Here is a 21,926-nt window from a genome sequence, read left to right as displayed (position 1 = left end):
CAGCGTCGGTGGGAAGATCCATGCTCTCTTCTCCCCTCCTCTGGGTCAAACCCCAGAGCTCCCGGGAGGGTTTGCTGCTATGCAGACCAACTTTGGAAGGGTCTTGGTCCCTTCACCTCTTTTGCCCAGGGACATACCTCACCCTCGCTGGCTTCCAACCTACGATACCTGCCTGGGAAAGCTTCTCAGGCTTGGCTGGATGCAGAAAGGGGTTTGCAAAGCCATCAGCTTCATATTCATTTATTTCTTCAATTCAGCAAAACAAGATTAACTAGAAAATGACTGTACGCTTTCCAGGCACAGACCCAGAGACGGATCACTGCAGATTTGGTTTGATATGTAGTCATCTTGTTCCGCACCCTGGCTCAGGATTTCTTTTGTTGGTTGCTTTTTTTTTTTCTTTTTTCCTTCAGATCTGGCTCTCTACTGCAAATACACACAATATAGCAAAATATATACAGCTTCAGTTAACATTGCAATGATGCCTGTAACCGTGCTCAGCAGATTAAGTTTATGTGTAACAGTGTGTGGTAAAGGACAGCATTACAACAACGTTTCAGCTACACAGTGGTAGTAGTGAGTAAAAGTAAGAGAAATTACTGAAGTCATCCCTCTCTCGCCCCCTGCACAATACAAACAGCTAACATATCTGGGCTCCTCCTCTTCCAGATGCCACTCAAACATCTTCGCGTACCAGGAGAGGCTGAGTAGATGAAGCGCTGCTACCCACGGAGTTAATCCTCACCGAGTGATCTGGAGCGTTTCCTTGACTGGAAGGTGGAGTTGAAAAGTTCGCATAAACCTGCAGAAGCCAAAGAGCAGGGTCAATGCTGGGGTCCCTTCACGCGTAGTCGGAGAGCTCTCCTTTCCTCACCTTTTCCCACTGTGTACTACACACCAGCAGGGAAGGGATCCAACTCGGGTGTTTCTTTGTAAATCTAAAGACACTTTCAAAGGGTCTTGGGCTTAACTCCTCTTTTAAAGAGTCAAAGATCTCAATCTCAGTTATTTAAAACACCGCGGCCTCCAACTGCACACCAAATTTCAACTGAGCTTGAAAAAACACGGCTCAGGTTATTACTAAAACTCCCCCAGCAGCCTCACTAATATTTCCTTCGCATTCTTGCTTTTGTTTTAGTAATGCCTGCACCTGCCAAAAATACGCTACAGGATGCAATCGAACACCAGCAGCTTTCAGTTTCCTCTTCTCTCAAATTGTCAGGAAGCCATGTACTCGGTGCCCAAACGAGGCATCCAGAAGGTAAAAGGAAGCTTTATTTTTAAACCGGGTTTTAAACTTACTTTTTTAAAACCCAGTAACAACACAAAGTTATTGCCAGAGAAAATGCAAGTTTCTGATGTGCCTCCACTTTTTCTTTGGACTGTTTTGTCCTGTTACCCGCTCATAAAAAGCTTTTACTAGGGAATGGTTGAAAGAGCTGTGACTGCAGTGTGCCACGACATACCTCTGAGGTTCTATAAATAGAGCTACGGGAAGCAAATGAGAAGAGGCAGAAGACCACCAAAAGCTCAGCTCCTTCACCCAGAAAGCTTTTTTAATAAAAGCTAAGTATCCTTCACTTCTGAGAGCTTTCCCATTGGAATAGAATTGTTCAGTTTAAGATAAGATGAATTTATGCAGTACCATTGCATTTTATAACACCAAAATTGTTGTGCCAGGTCTATTTTGAGTGAGAGTTGTCAACCATGCAAAGAGCCTTCTCCAGCTGGTACCTGTTTCAGGCATGGGCTTAGGCACCTCCTGGGTGATGGCACAACAGAGCAGAAGCGAGTAGCCAAGGCATCATTCCTACCACCCAAACTTACAGAGCAAAGCTACATAAATAATACTGGAAAATTAATGAGGCGCCCAGAATCTTTTTGCTCCTCATGGCTCTAGTCTAATATCTTGCTTGAAAATGCTTCGACTCCAAAAAACTGATGATCCATAACTTACCCGGGGGGCGTTATCCGAAAGCTGCTGCTCTATCAGCTGTACGATTTGTTTAAATGTGGGCCTCTGTAAGGGATCGGCATCCCAGCAACTCTTCATTATGTCATACCTGCAAAAACACTGAAATTAAGTACTGCTGATGAGGAAATCCTGAGTTCTTATCTTGCCTCCCTTACTATTTGACAGAAAAGCGTGACCCAGTCTCACAGATTACCTTCTTCAAATGACTTTTAAGAATAGAAATAGTGCTGCTAACACCTGTGCTTGTGACAACAAAGGACTCGATACTAATGAGAGTCTCTGGAATTAGTTTGACAGCTTGCTAAGTGCCCATCCATTTACAAAACAGTGAAGTAGGGATGGCTCATAAAGAAGATCAGTAGCCAGTCCTCCTGCTGCCAGGAAGTACAGCGCAAATGCAGATGCCGTGCAGTCTGGTGATCCAGCTCACTGACTGCTTTATCTGAATTAAAAACGTTTAATTATGTTCCGTGATCTGTCAATAATTTATTGACACGGAGCAGATGCCATGACAAAGTGATCAGATGGTACAAGGCACGAGTGTAGTTCATTGCTTGGAACAACACAGGCATGTGTTCTGGTAGTTAGATTACATTAATTATTTAATGCGTGAAAAGAACTTAAAAAAAAAAAAAAAGACAATGGAGCAGTGCAACGATGCCTAATGCAAGTCTGGAAGCTTCCCTCCCTTTGCAACATTGCTGATGCGTGATGATCAGAGGTGGTGGTCGCTCACTTACATTTCAGGAGGTGCACACTCAGGGCTGAACATCCTGTATCCCTCCTTGATCATTTTATAGAACTTGGAGTCCACGGGCATCCCAGGATACGGGCTGCTTCCTGTTGAGAGAGCACGTGAGCGACGTGATTCCCGCATCTGCAGTAAAACCAAGATGAAACTGAAATCCCCTGAAGTACAGAACTTGAAGGAGCTTACCTAAAGAAAAGAGCTCCCAAAGCAATATCCCGTAAGACCAGACATCACTCTCAAAGGTGTAGACGCAATTGAAAATACTTTCAGGTGCCATCCACTTCACAGGAAGACGAGCCTTTCCAGGGAAAAGGGAATAAATTAAGACAATGGACATAAGGCACACAAAATTTACAAGATAAAAGTAACCTTTTCTACTTCTTATGTGTTTTAAATACTCATTAAATCAAGAAATAGAAGTATCCAACCAAAAATGAGAATGTCAGTATTTTAGTCTCCGAGTGCTGCGTAGTTACAGATCCATCTTTCTGTGGGTCTACCAAACTCGTGCAGTTCTTTGCACTTTGATTTTCTGTATACTGTGTGATTCCTTCTGTCTTGTTTATAAGGGACGGCAGGAAGTCAGAGCAAAATAATATATATGACCATGGCATGGTTCCTTAGGCAAATGTGCACGTCTAATTCCGTGGACTGGCTACATAGGCACACGGATGAGATTCACATAGTCAAGATGCTTCAAGGCTTTAATCAACAGTTAAAACATCTGCTTTAGCTCCTTAGCATATCAGAAAAAAAAAAAAAAAGAAAATTCACATGAAAGAAATATATATTGACATTTTTCGTAAGTTTGTGTGGAGGCAGACATCCCTCGGGAATGCTAATTGGAGCAGAGGAAAGGGCACAGAAAGCCTTTGGATTTGCTTCCACCTTCCTCTCCCTGCTTTGCCCTTTCCTTCTCTGACTGTAGGAGCCGGTCAGGCTTCTGTCCTCTAAGCATCTGTCCTGCTGTGGGAGAAACCAGACCTCTTCCTTTTAAGTGGTCTTGCAACGATGTGTCCAAAGATGGACTGGATGATCTCCAGAGGTCCCTTCCAACCCCTATCATTCTGTGATCCTGTGATATATTTCAAACATGCTACAGAGAAGATGTCTTGTAAGGAAAGGAGACCCAACAGAGAAGCAGGTAAACGGAAAGGAAAAGAAACAAGGTGGAGAAAAGGCAGAATTTGCTGTGGGCCAGCTCACCAGAGGGGCAACCAGAGCTGTTTATTTCCTGAACGAGACAGACAGCAAACACTCGTCCTGGCCAAGCCCTGAGCTGCTGTCAGCAGCGCTGCCTGCCGGCAGTGTCCATGGCGAGGGATGCCCCAGCATCTCCTGATCCGCTTTACGATCAGGCCAGATGCAACCAGCTGCCTCCTGCAGCCACTGCTTCCACTGTCCCCAGGCAGCTGCAGCCTATCCTCCTCTGACCCTCTCAGGATACGTAAAATCCTATTGTCAGGCAACTCAGAAAACTTAAAGGGTAGCCTAAACATTTAAAAGTTTATGACTTACTGCCCACTTCCCTCCTAAGCTGTCAGCCTGCACTTCCTGCTCCCAGGAGCCTTGACTGATCAAGCAGCTCCTGAGCCTGAAAGCAGCTTTATTACACAAACGCCACTCAGTATTTTGCCAGGACAGCCATTCCTGAATTATTTCTGCTCCTGTTTTTCCCTAACCTCAACTTCTAGGCACCCAGTGGCTGGTACCACCATTGTTTTTGAAGACAATCAATAAACCCATCTCTCCCGTAGCCTAAAACAGGGATGCTGTAGGTACACGGGTGACAGCAAAGCAGCAGAGATATCTCAGATACCTAAGGTGCCATGGACTGATCGGGGTTCACCAAGCATGGCAAACCACTTCAGTGAGAGATGCTCAGGTGTGGCCCAGCTTGCCCAAAGCCTGGATGGGCAACCTTCGGTTTGTGTGCTGTCAAGTCCCTAATGAAGGACCAGCCCCTGACCGTGGAGCTCTCAGTGGGGCTGAGGAAGAGGGCTGCCTTGCTGAACATGGATCTTCTTTGAAAAACGGTGCAAGTGAAAACAAGTGTACTCTGAAGGCAGCGGACGGCTGCACGTATCTGGTGCAGACTTCCAACATTAATCCAGGCAGCGCAAATCAGTTTAAGAACCCCATGCCTGTATTTCGTAGCACACTTCTCCGGCTCAACCACCGACAGACTCGATTTTCTTTTGTAGTAGGGCTCCTTTTACTGCACTAGCACTTTAAAGGGGACTTCAAGTACTGCCAAGGTAATCTGCATCACTTCAAAGTGCCTTTGTACCCCTGCAGAGGTCTAGTACGTACCAGCATAATCGGTACTCTTCTACATAGGAGGTTTTAAACTTTCCTCATCAAAATATAGTGTCTTGTTCCAACCCTCTTACAGGCTTTGAACTTCAGCTGCAAGTCAAAGCTGGTTTTGTAACCCATATGAGCTTAAAATCTGTATATGGAATCAGACAAAACCTCCCACTCTGCCCTAATCAATGAATTCACAATTCAGAACCCAGTTTCTGTTGTCTGAGTGATGCCGTATAGCAAAGAACAGGATGCAAACCCCTGATTATTTAGATATTTTTAAAATAAACTACTTCAGTAATGGACAAATATAGCAACGCCCAGAGAAAAAGTTTCAAACCAATTATATTTAGGATCGGACCACCACAATATTCCAATGGCAAAACTTGCAATTACTCACAGAGCTGTAACCTTTAGTACGTTCAGATATAAGAGAAAGACTGGGCGTCGTATTGGTGCAGCAAAAACATCTCATCCGCTACAACATACATTCAGATACCAGCACGTCTTTTCCAGTATAACAACATGTATATACCAAGGGTTTGGTATCTAGATGTACACATCTACATCAGGAATTGCCCCTCCTCATGTTCCTGACCAGCACGGATACATACCAGAATTGGGAAATCTAGATTTCCATCTAAGAAAGACTGTTCTTTGCATGTCAAAACAACAGGAACTCCCCTAACTTAAAACAGGTGGATAAAGTATCATATATACTTACGTTTCCTTTGACCACATAATTTGAGTCATTCCTTATATCTCTTGCCAGGCCAAAGTCACAGATTTTTGTTATTCGACCATGAGTTAGAAGAATATTTCTTGCGGCCAGATCCCTATGAATGCACTAAATAACAAACAGACAAACAAACAAAGCTATTCGTAATATCCTTAACAGACTGTTGCTTGCTTACGTGTTTACTTAGCTATATAACTTACTGCATTATGCATTTTATGGCAAGCTGAAAGTCATAATGAAGCCATGTGCTAATAAGCTTACTCAGATGATTAAACATTCTGGTGGAGTATCTTTACTCTCGTGACATTGATACACATGGTTAAGGTTTTCTATACATTTATTTTAGAAAAGAGCACTTGCAGTCACTTTGAATTTTCTACTGTTTCATGTTTGCAGCTAAAGTTTAATGTACTTTTTCGCTGATTTTTTTATCAAAAACATCGCTGGCTTGTTTCCTAACACAGAACAAATAAGGGGAAAATGTGGTTCGTTTCTAAAGTAATTCCAGTCTTCTATTAAATGACTATTGTAGTTGAAGGAAAAGCGCTGAAAAGCTGAAAATAGGGAAAATTATGGTAACAACTTCAAAGCACACAAATCCGGAAATGGAATCCCATTTCAGAAATACTCCTCTGGAAGACCTGAATTATTAGAGTACCTAGGAGAGCTTTAGAAGCATTTGAAAATACTGGGAAGTTTCACATGCCAGTGTCTTTCAATGACGAGTCATGCATTCAGTGACCCAGCTAGCTTGTATTCCAGTTTTCGCTTGCGAAGTGTGTGCAGGTGTTTGTCAGTGCAGCTCCAGAAGGGTGCCCGAGTTTCCCAGCAGCTGTCTTTCTTTCTGTGCAACTGCGGAGAGCGGAGGATAGTTCTCTAATAAAATGATCTCTTTTTCCATCTGGAAAGGAGAGTCTTAAGCTCCTGCGTTACTGATGGTATAGAGTACGCAGGCCGCAGCTGTCTAAAAAATAGCTGAAGATGGTTCAGGTTTTCTTTTTTCCTTGAAATACAAAACTTTAGGAATTCCCTACCAAAAAATGAGTTAAAATATCAAGAGTTATGCAAATCAAACTCAGAACATAACTGCAGGTTGCATAAGCAACTTAATCTCTGTCCCTTCCGCATGCTTACAGGAGGAACTATTTCTAATGACAGTTACCGTCTCAGGGGACTCTCATTCACCTCCTGGTCCAACATATTCTGCACTTTCCACGCGTAAAGTGCGAGAGCACAATTGCACCGAATCAGTGAAGTGAAGGAATGGCCAAGCATCTGGCATGTCTCTGCTTTGTCCCTCCAGGATCGGTGCAGTTTGCATTGAATAAAGACTTTGTCCATTGGAGGAAGCCCTGTCTTGTGATTAAGGCACCGTGTGCTTAACAAGGGAATTATCCCCCCAAGGACAGGCTCCCATCAGGACTCCCGCACAGAGGCACTTTTATATCTCTGAGCCTTGATACACAAGCAAGTTGCAGAAGAGCTGCTGATCAGCGCCCACCCTCCTTCCCTGAGGATGTGAGGCAATCTGAAGCATCTTATCCATCAGCCCACATTCCCCTGCATTTACTACCTGGAGCTACCAGCATCTATGTACACAACGACCGGAGAGGACCAAGCACAGTAATGTGTTAGCGCAGTGCAGCTTAATTCTGGGATAAAGCCGTTAATTCTGCACTGCCAAGGCGATACTGCACGCTACTTCCCACCCTCATGGCGAGGTTATTGCCTTTGCTACTCAATGCCACGGTGTCTGATCGTATTAATGGAAAGTCTGCAAAGAAAACGGTCACTGGGAATGATGCATAGTGAATCCCAGGGCTATTCTATAGGAAAATAAAAAGAAATAAAGAATATGTGCGCTAAGCACGGGGCATACTGAATAGCGAAGGATGCAGGAGCCTGGTGAAAACTATTAAAATCTGTAATATAATGTGTTTGCCTGTCAAGACTGGTTTGAAGCTGTTGATGGATGAAAAAATAAACTACAGGGTTTGGAAGGAGGAGCAGTGAGGGGAGAAGACAAGTGTAAGAGCAAATACTAACGTGGACTTCTTCTGGAGCAGAATTAGAGCCACATTTCCCACTGTTAACACAGGATCCCAAGATTACCTTATTTTCCTTAAATTGCCTAAGTTTTTGTGCTTTATCCAAGGTGCATCTGTACAAGCCTATCTCTACATTAGTTACAATGTTTACATGTTACATGGCATTTTTCTAATAAAATGTGAGAACAACCATAGGAAGATCATAATTATGCTGCGCTGAAGACTTCTATTCATTATAAATCCCTTTCTGTTATGCAATACCTCTCCTATGAAACCCCGAGAAATGTCTATTATGCTCAGGGTACCAACGAAGATCATTTGTGGGTCTCCAGGCTGATTTTGTCTTTCCAGAAAATTAAAAAACAAGACGCATCCTGTGCGTTAAGCCATACTGCTAAAAGAAAAAGAAGCATGTGATGTGATACAGCTCCCCTGTTTAAGGCAGTATTCTGCATGAGAGAAGTAGCAAGTGCAGCGTTGTTTAAAACTCATGCGAATAGATGGCTTTGCAGCTATCTTCATACTGTTACTTAGTTTGAAAACTCTCCAGCAGTGGCACAGAAAATAAATCTTAAACTCTCGAGTTTTAACTGCTTTTTGAAGGTGTCCACATGTTGAGGTTCTGGCTCTTTCCTGAATTCCATTTAATTCACAGACACCAGAGAGGACTGAAGAAATAACTCCTCGGGGTTCCTATGGGTTTCACCGCCTCCAAAGCCATCGGGAGTTCTCATGGAATGACCTGGATGCTCCAGGAAACACAGGAAGGGCTGAAGATCAAACCCGAAAAGAGGCACCACCCAAGCTAGGCAGGGTTCAGCTGTGCCTGCTGCCTCCCAGCACACGACATTATTCATCAGAGCAGCGCCGGGGTGCAGCAAACAGACTTTGCTGCACTTCCTCGCCTCCGTCTCTTCTCTTGACATTTCTATGACTAGTTTCTGTTCATGAACAAGGCCACTGACTCTACTACTAGCCTGAACTGTGGATACACAGTACCACTGCTTCACGTTGACTACCGTGCACCCTATATTCTGTTTTATGGGCTATAAACCAACACTTTTGGCCAATGAGGATAGTACAGAACTCCAACGTTAGCCAAAGCTTCAGGTACAAGGAGCATACCAGTTTGCAGTGCTTGTTGAAAAGAACATGGAAGTATTTCAGCATTTAAATATGCAGATCACGTTAAAACACTGAAAGTGATGCCAAAGGAAATCAGAAATCTACTGATGCTGTCCAGCTCCCACCAATTCTTAACTTACGTTTTTGGAGGCAAGGAAGCTCATGCCCTTTGCCACCTGGTACGAAAAGCTTAGTAGATCTTCGACATCTAGAGCAAGCTCATCATCTTCCAACATAGAAAGGGTAACATCCTGATCGGTGTAGGATCCTGTGCAATATAAACAAAAACAGCTTTTGAGTGGACCAGGTATAATCATTTAGAAACACATTTGCCTTACGTTAAACAAAATAGTGACCTTACCAAGTACCAGACTAGAGCCACATAAATAGCCCACCGCCAAAAAGGAAAAAATAATCCTGATACTCCATTTAAGTGCGAGGAAAAAACAAGACATATCAGTCTTTCTTAAGCCTTCTCATATCACTTCATGGGCTCTAATTCTCCCCATCCATGAGAGAAAAGTACGATAAAACTGAAAAAACCCCATGAAGCCCTCCTTCATTCCCGCCAGCAAACAGAATTCCTTGTCACTCACCAGACTTCACTGGTCGTTTTTTATCAGCTTTTGGTGGGACTGCGTATGACACTCCTGGTTTCATGTCCATGTACTCATTGGCAACATCGCTGTAGAGGCAGCAGATGAAATAAAACATCATTTAGCGAAAAAGGTCTCGGAAACCATCCAAACAAAAAGCCAAGGTTACGGCAACCCTCTGAATATAACGCTTTACAAACCATCAATGGGAACTCATGGGTGCGCAAAAAAGATGAGGAAAGGCCTGTTTGTAAAGAGAGGTTTGTCAGTACAGCCAACCAAAGGTCTCAAAATCCGGAGTTTGGCTCAGGTGAGCAAACAAAACCTTTCATACTTATATTGTTTATACAGACTTCATTCTCTATAAATTAACATCCAGATGTTTCACAGGACCTGCTAGTGCTTCCTTCTTCTGCTTAGGCCAACTTCTACCAGAATATTTCAGCAACTCAAGTGGTAATTGAAATGCAGAAGACAAATGGTAAAAGATGTTAAATTCAGAGATTCCCAAGTTCCAAAGGGGATTCGTATATGTTTTGAAGAATCAGCCGAGGCTTGGGACAGCCATCTGCTACATTTTTTAAGTTTAAGTTTTCTTATTGCTATATATAATTCAAATGTACAGACTTTCATACTATATGGTTTATAAATATACAGTTAGGCACCTTCCGAAATGATGGATGTACTTTGGCATTTTTCACTTCTTTGCCATTAGAACTCATATACACAGCCCTTCCGTAGCCTGAAATATCTGTTTAGTTTATGAACAAGAAATGCAGCCACGGAGCTAACATGGAAAGGAGTAATGAGAGCACCAATAGCTTCAGTCACCACTACAAACACATCTGACACATTTAGCGGCTGCAACTTCACAGTAAATACTAATATGGGTTGTGGTGCCCAGCGACAGGACGAGGGGCAATGGGCACAAACTGGAACACAGGAAACTCCATCTCAACATGAGGAGGAACTTCTTTACCCTGAGGGTGGCAGAGCCCTGGCACAGGCTGCCCAGAGAGGTGGTGGAGTCTCCGTCTCTGGAGACATTCCAAACCCGCCTGGACGCGTTCCTGTGCAACCTGCTCTGGGTGACCCTGCTCTGGCAGGGGGCTGGACTAGATGATCTCCAGAGGTCCCTTCCAACCCTATGGTTCTGTGATTCTGTGAGAATTTGGTAAATACTCCGCCATTAATACCTCATTTTACAATACGTGCTCAAGCAGTGAGATTCCTGCACTGAAAAGAGGGCACACCTCCAATGGCAAATCACAGCTTTGTGTTCATCACCTCAGTGGTCCCAACACCTCTGCAGCATCACCAGCCATCCACATATTACCACTGCACAAACAGCTTCACCAGCGTTACGTTTTGCTGGGACAAAGGACTTTACCACTTCCTAAGGGTCTGCCTGGTTCTTTTGTGTCTGCCAACACCAAGTAATGGGCCCACTGGGGCAATAAACAGAGTAAAAATAAAAATGGGCAGGTACTGTAACAGCCACTCTGCTTTGGCAAGTTGTGTCTTTGCGAAGGGAAGGAGCGAGCAGGAAATCTGCTTGGAAACGTACCTGGAAAAAGCTCTGGGCTGGTATCTAAAACAGAGTGGTTAAAAATATACAGATGAAGGAACTGAAAAAAAACAAAGTACACGAGCAATCCCAGAATCGTGACACGGGTCGTGTCATCACAAAATCTAGCGAGCTATCGGCGGCAGCCTGCCACTGACACAGTAAGGGGCTGGTTTGGTTTTCTAAGAACTAATTTCTGAAGGCAGGAACTTGGGAGGGTTCAGACTATTAACACCCCAACACTGGGGGAATTGTCATTCAAGCTGCTGAAGGAGCACTGCCAACGTTCAACGGGAACGATAAACACAAATACGTATGAAAATCGGAGCCAAGGAGTTGCACGAAATAACTACAGGAAATTTGATAAAGAAGGAAAACAGAGAGTGTACGTATGCAATCAATCGCGCTCTGTTAGAATAAACCACCCTACTGTCCAAATCGCCTCTTTAATTAAATTGTTTCCTCGCACAGCAAAGAATCTTCAAAGCCTACTGCATGAAAGGTTTCTCCACGTCTCTTATCCCTAATAAACTCTGGTATCTGCTCCTTCCCACTCTTCTAAAAACTCATTTCAGCAGGTCATACTTACGCTGCGGGCTCTGCCTGATGCAAAAGGTTCTCGTAAACGGCTGTTTCTGCATGTTCTTCATGTTTCGGACAAATAAATGAATCCCGTTTCCGTCTCAGAAAATTTAAAAGATCACCATAGCAGCAATATTCTGTAATGACCAGAGTGGGACCTGTAGATGTACGTGAGGTTTAGAAAGCAGGTGAGTATTGTTTTTCAAGCAGAAAACCACACATAAAGATAGCATTCAGCCGAGGACACAGGCTGGGCTATTAAAAATCACACTGCCTGGTGCTGTCTAGACTTGAAAAGTTATAGACAAGTAACCCAGCATCTTCCCTTTCACAGATCAGCAGCTACGGTCCAGCGAAAGCTGTGTCGCTCCCAATTAATTTCCCCCCCGTCAATAGCATTGCATTGTACAAAAATTAAACAAATAAGTCTTTTTCTCTTTCTTCATGTGATAACGTTTTCTGGCCAGACACATCTGTGTGATTTTGCTCACTTCCTGAAGGAAGTTATTTGTTCCAAACGTTAGAGTAATTCAAGCTTCAAACATTAATCCTTTTGATTCACTTCTGTTTACAGTAGAGCTTCACACTCCTTCAGTAATGTTTTGGAAATGATGTAGAGTGTTATATTCTGCAGTATAATAGGAAAAATCATTCAAACAGAACAGCCTGCTGCGACAGAAAACTACATTGCACAAGGTCTTAGAATATTAAAATGAAATCGGAAAGGAGAATCAAGTCATCTCCAGCACGGATGTTTATAGATCAAATATATGTTTTCTGAGTGAATGACTCCAGCTATGGCCCTTGAATATGTAATTGCACCGCGTGTTATTTCATCTGTAAGGTTATTCTCCACCACCGCTTCCTAACCTCGCTCGCTTATTTCCATTTTTCTGCAGTTAAAAATTATAGCTTTCCTAATAGCAAAAGCAGTGTTTGTGGCGGGATGTTCTTACAGATGCCACATTTTTTCAGCGGAGACAGACGTGCACTGAGGAGAGTGAGCGTACTTTGTTGGCTGCTTAAACAAAATTGTTTCAACCTATTTTTAAATCATTAAATGTGAAAGTGAGAAATGTTTTGCCTCCGTCTGAAACTATGAATTTTTACAAGCTCCTTTTCCTTGAAAAATGAAGCAAAAACTTAAAGAGCAAATATTTGTGTAGGAAGCAACACCATCTTTCATACTAAAAATGCACATAAATTAAAAATACAGGACTGTATCACTCTGTATTGACACTTTGGCTGTTTTGTAGCTTTTACTATGTATGAAAGCAAACTTTTAAAGTTAATATTAAATGTGAAACATTGGGGTTGTGCAATAATTTATTTGAAAAATTCTTTTCCTCCACTTTCTGCTGCTTAGAACTTGTAACTTCAGTGGTGCCTTAACAGATACATTTACCGTTTAAACAGAAGGCTGGAAGACTACACAAGACAGGCCTGTTGACTTCACCTTGGATACCAACAAGGAACCAGTTCACGTATCTTTTCTCACTGGTGAGGAACAGCGTGGTTGAGGAAAAAACTCGCACCCTACGTTTTGTCATCTCGCAAGAAGAAAGTGCACGACCGGTCACATAAAAGAGAATAACCGCAACCTTCCTTTGGAGCTGCAGCTACAGCACTCTCATTACTGCTTTCAGGATGAGCCTAAAAATCTAGATTCAGGAATTCGCAGGTGATAGTCATGACGATCTGCAACCTGCCTGAGCGAGAAATGTATTTAAGATTCCTTCACCTAGCGGCACTGGATTCTTCTCGACAAGGCTCCTCCTTCGGGCAATTAAAAAAGGAACAGAACTAATCAATAATCTGTCGATAACCCCACCTCCAATAGTGCAGGCTCCGAGCAGGTTCACGATATTAATGTGGTTTCCAAGGTAACTCAGCACTTTAAGCTCTGACATCAAGGCTTCTCTTTCTGTCAAATGGGCACTTGCTGCAAGGCAAAGCACAACGTTCAGCACGTAACGCACCGCCCAGAAGGAAGTGAGAAAAAATTGTACGGTACCTTACAGCAACTCACGTTTTAACATCTTTACTGCTACTGTCATAGCAGCATCAGATTTAAACAGACCATAAGCGGTGGCTTCAACAACTTTTCCAAAAGCTCCAGCACCAAGGGTTTTACCTAATGAAGCAAAACAAAATACTCTGTAATGACTCGGAGCACTTCTTTCTGCAGGGTTCAACATTTTATTTTATGATATCAAGTAAGCTATTGCAGATATGCCTGCTTGCTTTTTGTCCCAAGGTAAGTATGAGCAATTAGCGCTATTTGCATTATCGCACAACATCTTTTTTGACAAAACCCTGCTGAGTTGACCAAAGTCTCATATGAGATCTGAAGGTTTCACCTTGCAGATGAAGTTAAATAAATCCAAACTAACCAAAACTCAACCGGTTTCTAGGAAATTCCCATTTGTGATCATAAGGAAGCTGCGTTGGGTCTATGTAAACATAGTTGTTTCCATTTATTTCTTCAACAACTTTCCACTGAACTTCGTATTTGGGCTTCTGGAAAAGAAAGAGGACGGCTGTCACCCCCGAAGCCTCCACAAGCAGCTCACATGCTTTCCTACTTCGAGCAGAGGGGATTCTGATTTTTACCTGCAAATATATATACACCAGGATCATGACTATGATGCACATCAGTCCTGCAGCGACTCCAAACGCAATGAGCAAAGGGGTGAAAAGGGTATGGGTACGGATTTGTTCTGGAAAGAAACAGAGAAAAATTCTGCTTAAATACCGAACAAGAAAAACTATTAAAAAGTTGCAGGTGAAAATCCTTGCTTCTTCCTCGTGAAACATGATTTGGGGGTTTTGACTTTCACAGACGTGCTCCAGGTCCACCAGAGTGGCTTTTCTGAATGAGCTGGGGGGGACAGAGCTGGCACAGAAACCATCCAGTTTGTTGCCTCGGGAGTCTCGGCTTCATCAGTTCAGGAAGGGGTGACACTCAGTCAAATTGGGTTAAAGAAAGAAGCTTTTTTCCTAAAGTCCTAATTTCTTCTCTTTTTTTCCTCTCCGAGTACGATCTCTACAGCACAGTCTTTACAAGTAGAGGTTGTGCCGAATAGCGAAGGAATACCATCCCAGTAAAACCCATCTGCCCCAAATCTGGCTTATTTGTTTATATGTTATATCTGGGTGTAACAGAGAAAAAAAGAAGCAGCAGAACATTTGAACAAGCTGCAAAGAAGAGCACAGATTTACAAACACATTTCGAGTCATCTATGTTCTAGTGCTTTTTTTTTTTCCCCCCACAAACCCACAAACACTGCCACAAAACTCATAAGCCCTTTTGCAGTATGTTGTTGTTACTTCATTTACGACAGCAGGGCCCTTAGGCTCCAGTCAAGTTCGGGACCATATTTTCCTGAGACATTGCAAAAACATTTTAAAAAAATGCAGGGTTGCCTTGAAAAAAAAATAAACGATGGCCTAAATAGTTAAAACAAAGGCAGGAAAAGAAAAAGGGAGACAGAGAAGGAAAGCCAGTGTAATGCTGTAGGTGGTTTACCCCCATGCTGCACAGACAGAAGACAACCAGCTACCTGCTGCGCTGCAGATCTGGTGCCGTAAAAAGATGATACCACAATATTCACTGAAAAATTAAAGCAATGCTTTGATGGGCAGAACATGTAGCATAATATGTTATCCTACCCTCAGCCACAGGACCGTAAACTTTCTTACGGCAAAGGTAAACCACTTAAAATCCTCTTACAGAAAGAGCTGAAGGGCCCCCACGTTTTATGGCCTCATTCACTGCAGCCGTTACCTTTAATAGCAAAGTTGAAGAATGCAGAGCTCCGGTCCCCGTTGCTGGAGGCCTCACAGCACACGGTGCCGGTGCTCCTGAACATGCTGGCGTTAATGGTGCTTTCCACCAGGATTCGTTCAAACGACGGCACCGATGAATTTGTGTAACTGGTTTTGACGTCCATGGGGGATATTGTCGGTGAATCAAAACACCTGGGAGAAACAAGTCTGACAGTTACCTTCCATGGATTGCTACCTGGAATGGATGACAGGTCCTGCTGTTGAGGCAGACAGTCACTGCCAGACCACCAGATAACTAAACAACACTGCTCAATGAAGGGGTTCAGCTGAAGATCTTATCCTTGAAACCTAGCCTCCTCATAATGTCTCCGTGGGATCAAGTGCACCCTCAGCAAGTTTGCTGATGACACTAAGCTGAGTGATGTGGTCGACGTGCCAGAGAGATGGGATGTCATCCAGAGGGACCTAGACAAGCTAGAGAGGTGGGCCTGAGCAAACCTCATGAAGTTCAACAAGGCCAAGTGCAAGGTCCTACACTTGGGTCGGGACAATCCTCATTATCAATACAGGCTGGGGGATGATGTGATAGAGAGCAGCCCTGCAGAAAAGGACTTGGGGGTACTGGTGGATGAAAAGCTGGACACGAGCCAACAATGTGTGCTTGCAGCCCAGAAGGCCAGTCACATCCTGGGCTGCATCAGAAGAACCGTGACCAGCAGATCCAGAGAGGTGATTCTCCCCCTCTACTCTGCTCTCATGAGACCCCACCTGGAGTACTGTGTCCAGCTCTGGAACCCTCAGCACAAGGACATGGACCTGCTGAAGCGAGTCCAGAGGAGGCCACGAAGATGATTCACGGGCTGGAGCACCTCTGCTGTGAACACAGGCTGAGGGAGTTGTGGTTTTTCAGCCTGGAGAAGAGAAGGCTCCAGGGAGACCTTAGAGCCCCTTCCAGTACCTGAAGGGGGCCTACAGGAAAGCTGGGGAGGGGCTGTTTGCAAGGGCATGTAGCGATAGGACGAGGGGCAATGGTTTTGAACTAGAGCAGGGCAGGTTTAGATTAGACATTGGGAAGAAGTTCTTTACAATGAGGGTGGTGAGACACTGGCACAGGCTGCCCAGGGAGGTGGTGGAGGCCCCATCCCTGGAGACGTTCAAGGCCAGGCTTGATGAGGCTCTGAGCAACCTGATCTAGTTGAAGATGTCCCTGCTTACTGCAGGGGGGTTGGACTAGATGACCTTTAAAGGTCCCATCCAACCCAACACATACTATGATTCTATACACCAAGCCTGACCCAACAGGACACCACGAGGTCTTTGCATGTGCTTTTGGCTAGAGATACCTACAGGTCCGTAAGCGCTATAGGTTTTGTACCGTTCAACCTGCATCTCCAACTTCAGCTTCAAGCACTTGTGGTCTATTACCTAGTCTTGAAAACTGTCCCCAAGCATCGTTTTATTACGGCATTAAAAAAATCCATGATGTACATACACCACCATCAAGCTTGTATGCAGCCACAAAATAGCCAGTTCCATTCTTGCGAGATTCTGCCTGTCCTTCATATGTCACATATTTACTACATGAGCACACAGTTAAGATTAAAAAAAAAAAGGTGCTATTTAAAAAAATTAGGGAAATAATTATTTTGGGCATAAAACAAATTATGCAGGTGGGAAACCCGTGACTTCCTAGTACAAGATCCACAAGCACAATGGAAGTCAACCAAAACCTTAAAACATGCTCTACAAATGCTGGCTTCACAGCGAAACCCTACAGTCTTTTTAGAAACATGGTAACTAGACATCAGGTTTGATTCATAACTTGTTTACTTGTCATACGCTTCATGTGAATAGAAATCTAATTACTTTATGTCTGGAAAAATTATATCATTACACAATAAAACAAAAGATAACAGCCATATTCACAAGTGAGCCTGTGACTGTCACTCTGTGAAACTGCGTATAGAACGTGTTGTCATTTGGGGCCAAACTGATACAAACCTTATCTAGCTTGCAGCAGGGAGAAACTCTGGCTTTTGCTTTTCTGCAGCAGAAAATATTGGTTATTTCCCCTTTCAAAGACGGAATGCAAAGGGGAATAATGAAACGTACCCCCGCCTTCGCCTCAAACCACTGCAAATAATGCAATGCCGAAAATGGTGAAAACAGTGATGCAACGTTTGAACGTAACTGTTACCGAGTCATTTTATGTCCTTAATTTTTAAGTATAAATCGGGTGTGTTGCCTTTAGAATAACTTCTGTAGACTCTGGTTTACTTAACTCACCTCTGCTCGGTTCCTGGGCAGAAATACCAGTATATGGTCGGGGCTGGGAATCCAGCTGCCACGCACTGGAGAATACCATTGCTAAGGATATCCAGAGTGAGAATCTCCGGTTTTGCTGCAATAAACAAAAACGAGAGTCACGCATTAGGGGAACACAGAATTTGCACTGTCGTTTGCTCTTCAGCCCAGCAATTTGTGTGCGTCATCGGCCATGGAATTACTCAGCTGAACGGAGCTTTGCATGTTCAAGGATGTCCAGGTCTGAATTGGTGTTCTGCAAGCACTGACCATCTGCGAAAATATCGGTTCTTATACTGAATGCTTGGGCTGGATTTCGGAAGAACACCTTACTGAGTATTTGTTTTGATGAAAGATCCTGAACCAGCAAAGCCCAGAGCTTAAACCACCCAGAGAAGCATGTGCTTGGAACAACAGCGCAGTTCCCGTTCCTGCACGGCGTGACTTCACCCACCTGCAAAAAGGACAGTTTCTTCACAGTTATAAGTGTACTAAATCTGTCAAACCACATCTCTCTTACATCTGCCCTCTGTACTAAATATTACCACTGCAGCCAGAAAAGGAACTACAGTGCAAGGCAACCAGTGCAGACAAGAGTCCCCACAGAGGACACACGTCCCTCTAAGACACCGCTACCGAAAGGCCCCACTGCCTAACTCCCCGAAACGCTGCACACAGAGGAAGCTACATATTACGCTGAACATATTAGCTTTCCGAACAATAATTCATGATTGTTTTGGTAATTTAGAAAGCAATCTGGCCAAGCGATGCCTCCCGCCGCGTCCTGCACCGGAGCTGGTCCCGCGCTCGGTTCGGGAACTGCTGGTTTTAGTATGTCAGGAAACCAGAGCGATCAGATGGACTTCACACGCTTCAGCCAAGGGCACCGTCAACGCAGTTCTGGCAAATATTAGCAAGATGTTTTTCTTGGAGAAACTTGAATTAGAGGCCTTATTTCTCACAACTACCTTAGCTTCCTTGCAAAACCACCCCCAAAAAAAGTTAATGGGAAAAACCCGGACTATTTTGCACTGATGCTGCTCACCTGACAGGTACAAGTTAAGACTCTATTATCAGTTAACACAACTTTACAGGAATGTAAGATGAACTTCTAATACTCTAGAAAGCTGTGAAGCGGTATAGACTACGCTGGGAAAATGCCAATTTATTTCAGATAAAATCCACGTACAAAGCCTGCACGGCATCAGTTTTTTAATGAATATTCCACTTGCTGATTAAATTAGAGGCAATAAAGCACACGTATATTCTCCATCACATAGCATCTCCTCATGACTCATGTTACAGGAACCGAATGTTCTTTCATTGCTAAATCCGCATGTTGTGTTTTATGCAAACCACCAAGGACCAAACATTGTTGCAAAACGCTGAGACGGGTTTTCAGCATTACTTGTTTGGTGAGGGACTTTTTGGGAGCGTGCAGCATCTCACTCACTCATCTATCTCAGCGCTTCACGGAATACACATAATCCACATTTCCCGAACTCCTGTAATAGTTGGATTTTGAAATTGTAATTAACAAATCTACTACCCATGTGCAAGCAATTTGTTTAGGTATATGCTATCACAGAACGGTGGGGGTTGGAAGGGACCTCTGGAGATCATCTAGTCCAACCCCCCTGCCAGAGCAGGGTCACCCAGAGCAGGTTGCACAGGAACGCGTCCAGGTGGGTTTGGAATGTCTCCAGAGACGGAGACTCCACCACCTCTCTGGGCAGCCTGTGCCAGGGCTCTGCCACCCTCAGGGTAAAGAAGTTTTTCCTCATGTTGAGATGGAATTTTCTATGTTCTGTTTAGTTTCCATTGACCCTTGTCCTGTCGCTGGGCACCACTGAGAAGAGTCTGGCCCCATCCTCTTGACACCCGCCCTTTAGATCTTTATAAACATCAATGAGATCCCCTCTCAGTCTTCTCTTCTCCAGGCTAAACAGCCCCAGGTCTCTCAGCCTTTCCTCACCAGAGAGGTGCTCCACTCCCTTGATCATCTTCGTAGCCCTCCGCTGGACTCTCTCCAGCAGTTCCTTGTCTTTCTTGGACTGGGGGGCCCAGAACTGGACATATGCTGTGTTGTAGGCAACATTACAACGCAACATAATTGAAGAAATGAGAGAAATGAAAAGTCAAGTGTAAGAGGAAAATGAACATTAAGCCCCGGAAAAAATATTGTGCCACACTGGGGCCGCACCTAGTGCTCTGAGTGAGGGAAATGAAAATGCCCACATCACTCAGGCTTTTTCTATTGTAAAAGCCTAAGTTAAAGCATGTCCACGTGGACTCACCCTGCAGCAGCGGAGGGCGAGGAGAGGCCGTGCAGAGCAAATGCCTCCAGCAGCCCGGGACAGGTTGGTCCAGCCCTGGTGCCACGGGGAGCCGAGCTGCAGCAGCCTGGTGAGAAGCCCTGCCCCAAGAGCAGCCCTGCCCCTGTCGTCCCGGGGCAGCGCTTTGATGTGGCGATGGGCACGATCAGCCCGAGCTTCTTCCTCACCCACCACTAAAGATGCTCCAGGGGATGCTGGAGCAAAGACGGACTGGCTTTGGCAAACAGATGCCAAGCTGTCACCGAGCATCTTCTTCCTAAAACAGATTTTATTGTGCTAGATTTTATGACTCTCACTGCCTAATTACCCCTGGTATCAGACAGGCTCCTAATGACTAGACTTTGCTTACTGTTTCAGCTTTAACCCTTTAAATATTTAATGTTTCATTACATTACTTGGCATATATACATATCCATAATCAGTCATTAGATGTCTTAAACTTCTAATTTCACTAAGTTTATTAACTGCTTTTCTGCTTTTATTAATGTTGATTCTGAATGTAGCAAAGGGGATTTCTAAAAGGTCACTCCTATTTTAACTCAATGCTCTTGTGCATTTAATTGCCTTCTATTGCCGATTTCCTTTTCTTCATCATTAACAAAGCAAATGTCTAAAAAGTAACGTTTAATAGGTATTGTCTGTCATCCCAGTCAAAGAGCGCGAGCTTTCCTCCTGGAGCCACATTTTCTGGATTGGAACAAATCTTTTTCTAATATCACGGTGACTCCTCATTTGTTCACTGCATATTCCAATGACCGCAAAATCACTGAGCTTGGCTTCACGGGATCTACGACACTGTGACCGGTTTTGTCTTTGCAGCATGAGCCCCGACTGCACAGGTAATATTTTGTTGACTATAATTAAGCCCAGCTATTATTTTGCACTAAACTCAGATACTAGTTGGAAGATTCCTCCACTAATTGCTAGACACATTGTACCTTGCCACTCTGGAGATTTCTACAATTTCTTAATTGTAACTCAGTTCGACATGCTGCTTGTCAAATTGCAATTTTCTCTTTGGCTCCTAATTTCAGAGCTCCTTCCTTACTTTATGTCACATTTACTATGACTGACTACATTATTTTTTTTTTAAGCAATTTAGTATTGTTTCAGATTAGCATATGCAATTGCTAAATGTGTTTAAATCCAAGGCAAGCATTTCTGCACAGGGTTTTTCATGTCTTTCACCAAATGCTTCAGCATCGATTCTTGTTTATGTGAAGACATTCTCCTGATTATGAATCCTGTTTTACCTGTTTGATTACTTTCTGCTGATTACTCGCCCGAGCCAGAAGTGTAAACATCACGAGCTACATCCCAGGAATTTATGGAAAATCCCCACTGACAACAATGCCAGGTAGGACACACCATTAGATCAGGATCTGACCCACCCACACATGACTCACAATGTCAAATAATATGGTATGTTGTTGTCCAGTTTGTGTTTCACACCTAAATGATGGAGCATCTTACAAGCTACTGAAATTATGAGGTTATTTTTCTTAAAAACAAACCCGTAGAAGGATCAATCCATTTCACCTCTTCCTTTCAAAGTGAAAAAAATACTTGCAGGAGCTTAGTCAAAATGCCAAAAGAAACTCTTTTTGAGTCAAGCGCGTCAAATCCATCTGTTTCAGCAATGCCTGCAGTCCATGCAGGGCCACAGTGCTTGGTAACCTGGGCTCTGCTGAGATGGCTTAAATGCCCTCATCATCCCAAGGCTGATCTTACAAGAGCAGCAGCTGAAACAAGAGGGAAGACATGAATGCTGCTGGTGGCACGGACAAAGCATTCAGAAGAACTAAGG

At 43.7% G+C, this 21,926-nt stretch overlaps 1 protein-coding gene across 3 annotated transcripts in view; it reads right to left on the bottom strand.

The window, feature by feature from the left end:
• Positions 1-226: 226 nt before the first annotated feature.
• KIT (KIT proto-oncogene, receptor tyrosine kinase) overlaps positions 227-21,926 on the bottom strand; it is a 57,329-nt gene continuing 35,629 nt past the window's right edge. For 2 of the 3 annotated variants that reach the window (XM_074588083.1, XM_074588081.1), the window contains 14 exons: positions 17,766-17,880; positions 15,478-15,671; positions 14,304-14,410; positions 14,084-14,210; positions 13,720-13,824; positions 13,522-13,632; positions 11,698-11,848; positions 9,542-9,630; positions 9,086-9,213; positions 5,758-5,880; positions 2,913-3,024; positions 2,716-2,815; positions 1,958-2,063; positions 227-802 (listed from right to left, as the gene is read on the bottom strand). In XM_074588083.1, coding sequence (XP_074444184.1) covers positions 677-802; positions 1,958-2,063; positions 2,716-2,815; positions 2,913-3,024; positions 5,758-5,880; positions 9,086-9,213; positions 9,542-9,630; positions 11,698-11,848; positions 13,522-13,632; positions 13,720-13,824; positions 14,084-14,210; positions 14,304-14,410; positions 15,478-15,671; positions 17,766-17,880 — 1,694 coding nt within the window. In that variant the 3' untranslated portion in view covers positions 227-676. The remainder of the gene's footprint in view (positions 803-1,957; positions 2,064-2,715; positions 2,816-2,912; positions 3,025-5,757; positions 5,881-9,085; positions 9,214-9,541; positions 9,631-11,697; positions 11,849-13,521; positions 13,633-13,719; positions 13,825-14,083; positions 14,211-14,303; positions 14,411-15,477; positions 15,672-17,765; positions 17,881-21,926) is intronic. The other variant, XM_074588082.1, reaches the window with a different exon arrangement.

This window comes from Larus michahellis, chromosome 5 (assembly GCF_964199755.1).
Source record: "Larus michahellis chromosome 5, bLarMic1.1, whole genome shotgun sequence".
Taxonomy (NCBI): domain Eukaryota; kingdom Metazoa; phylum Chordata; class Aves; order Charadriiformes; family Laridae; genus Larus; species Larus michahellis.
The sequence above is the reverse complement of the archived record's forward strand: the minus strand, read 5'-3'. Positions and strand labels throughout refer to the sequence as shown.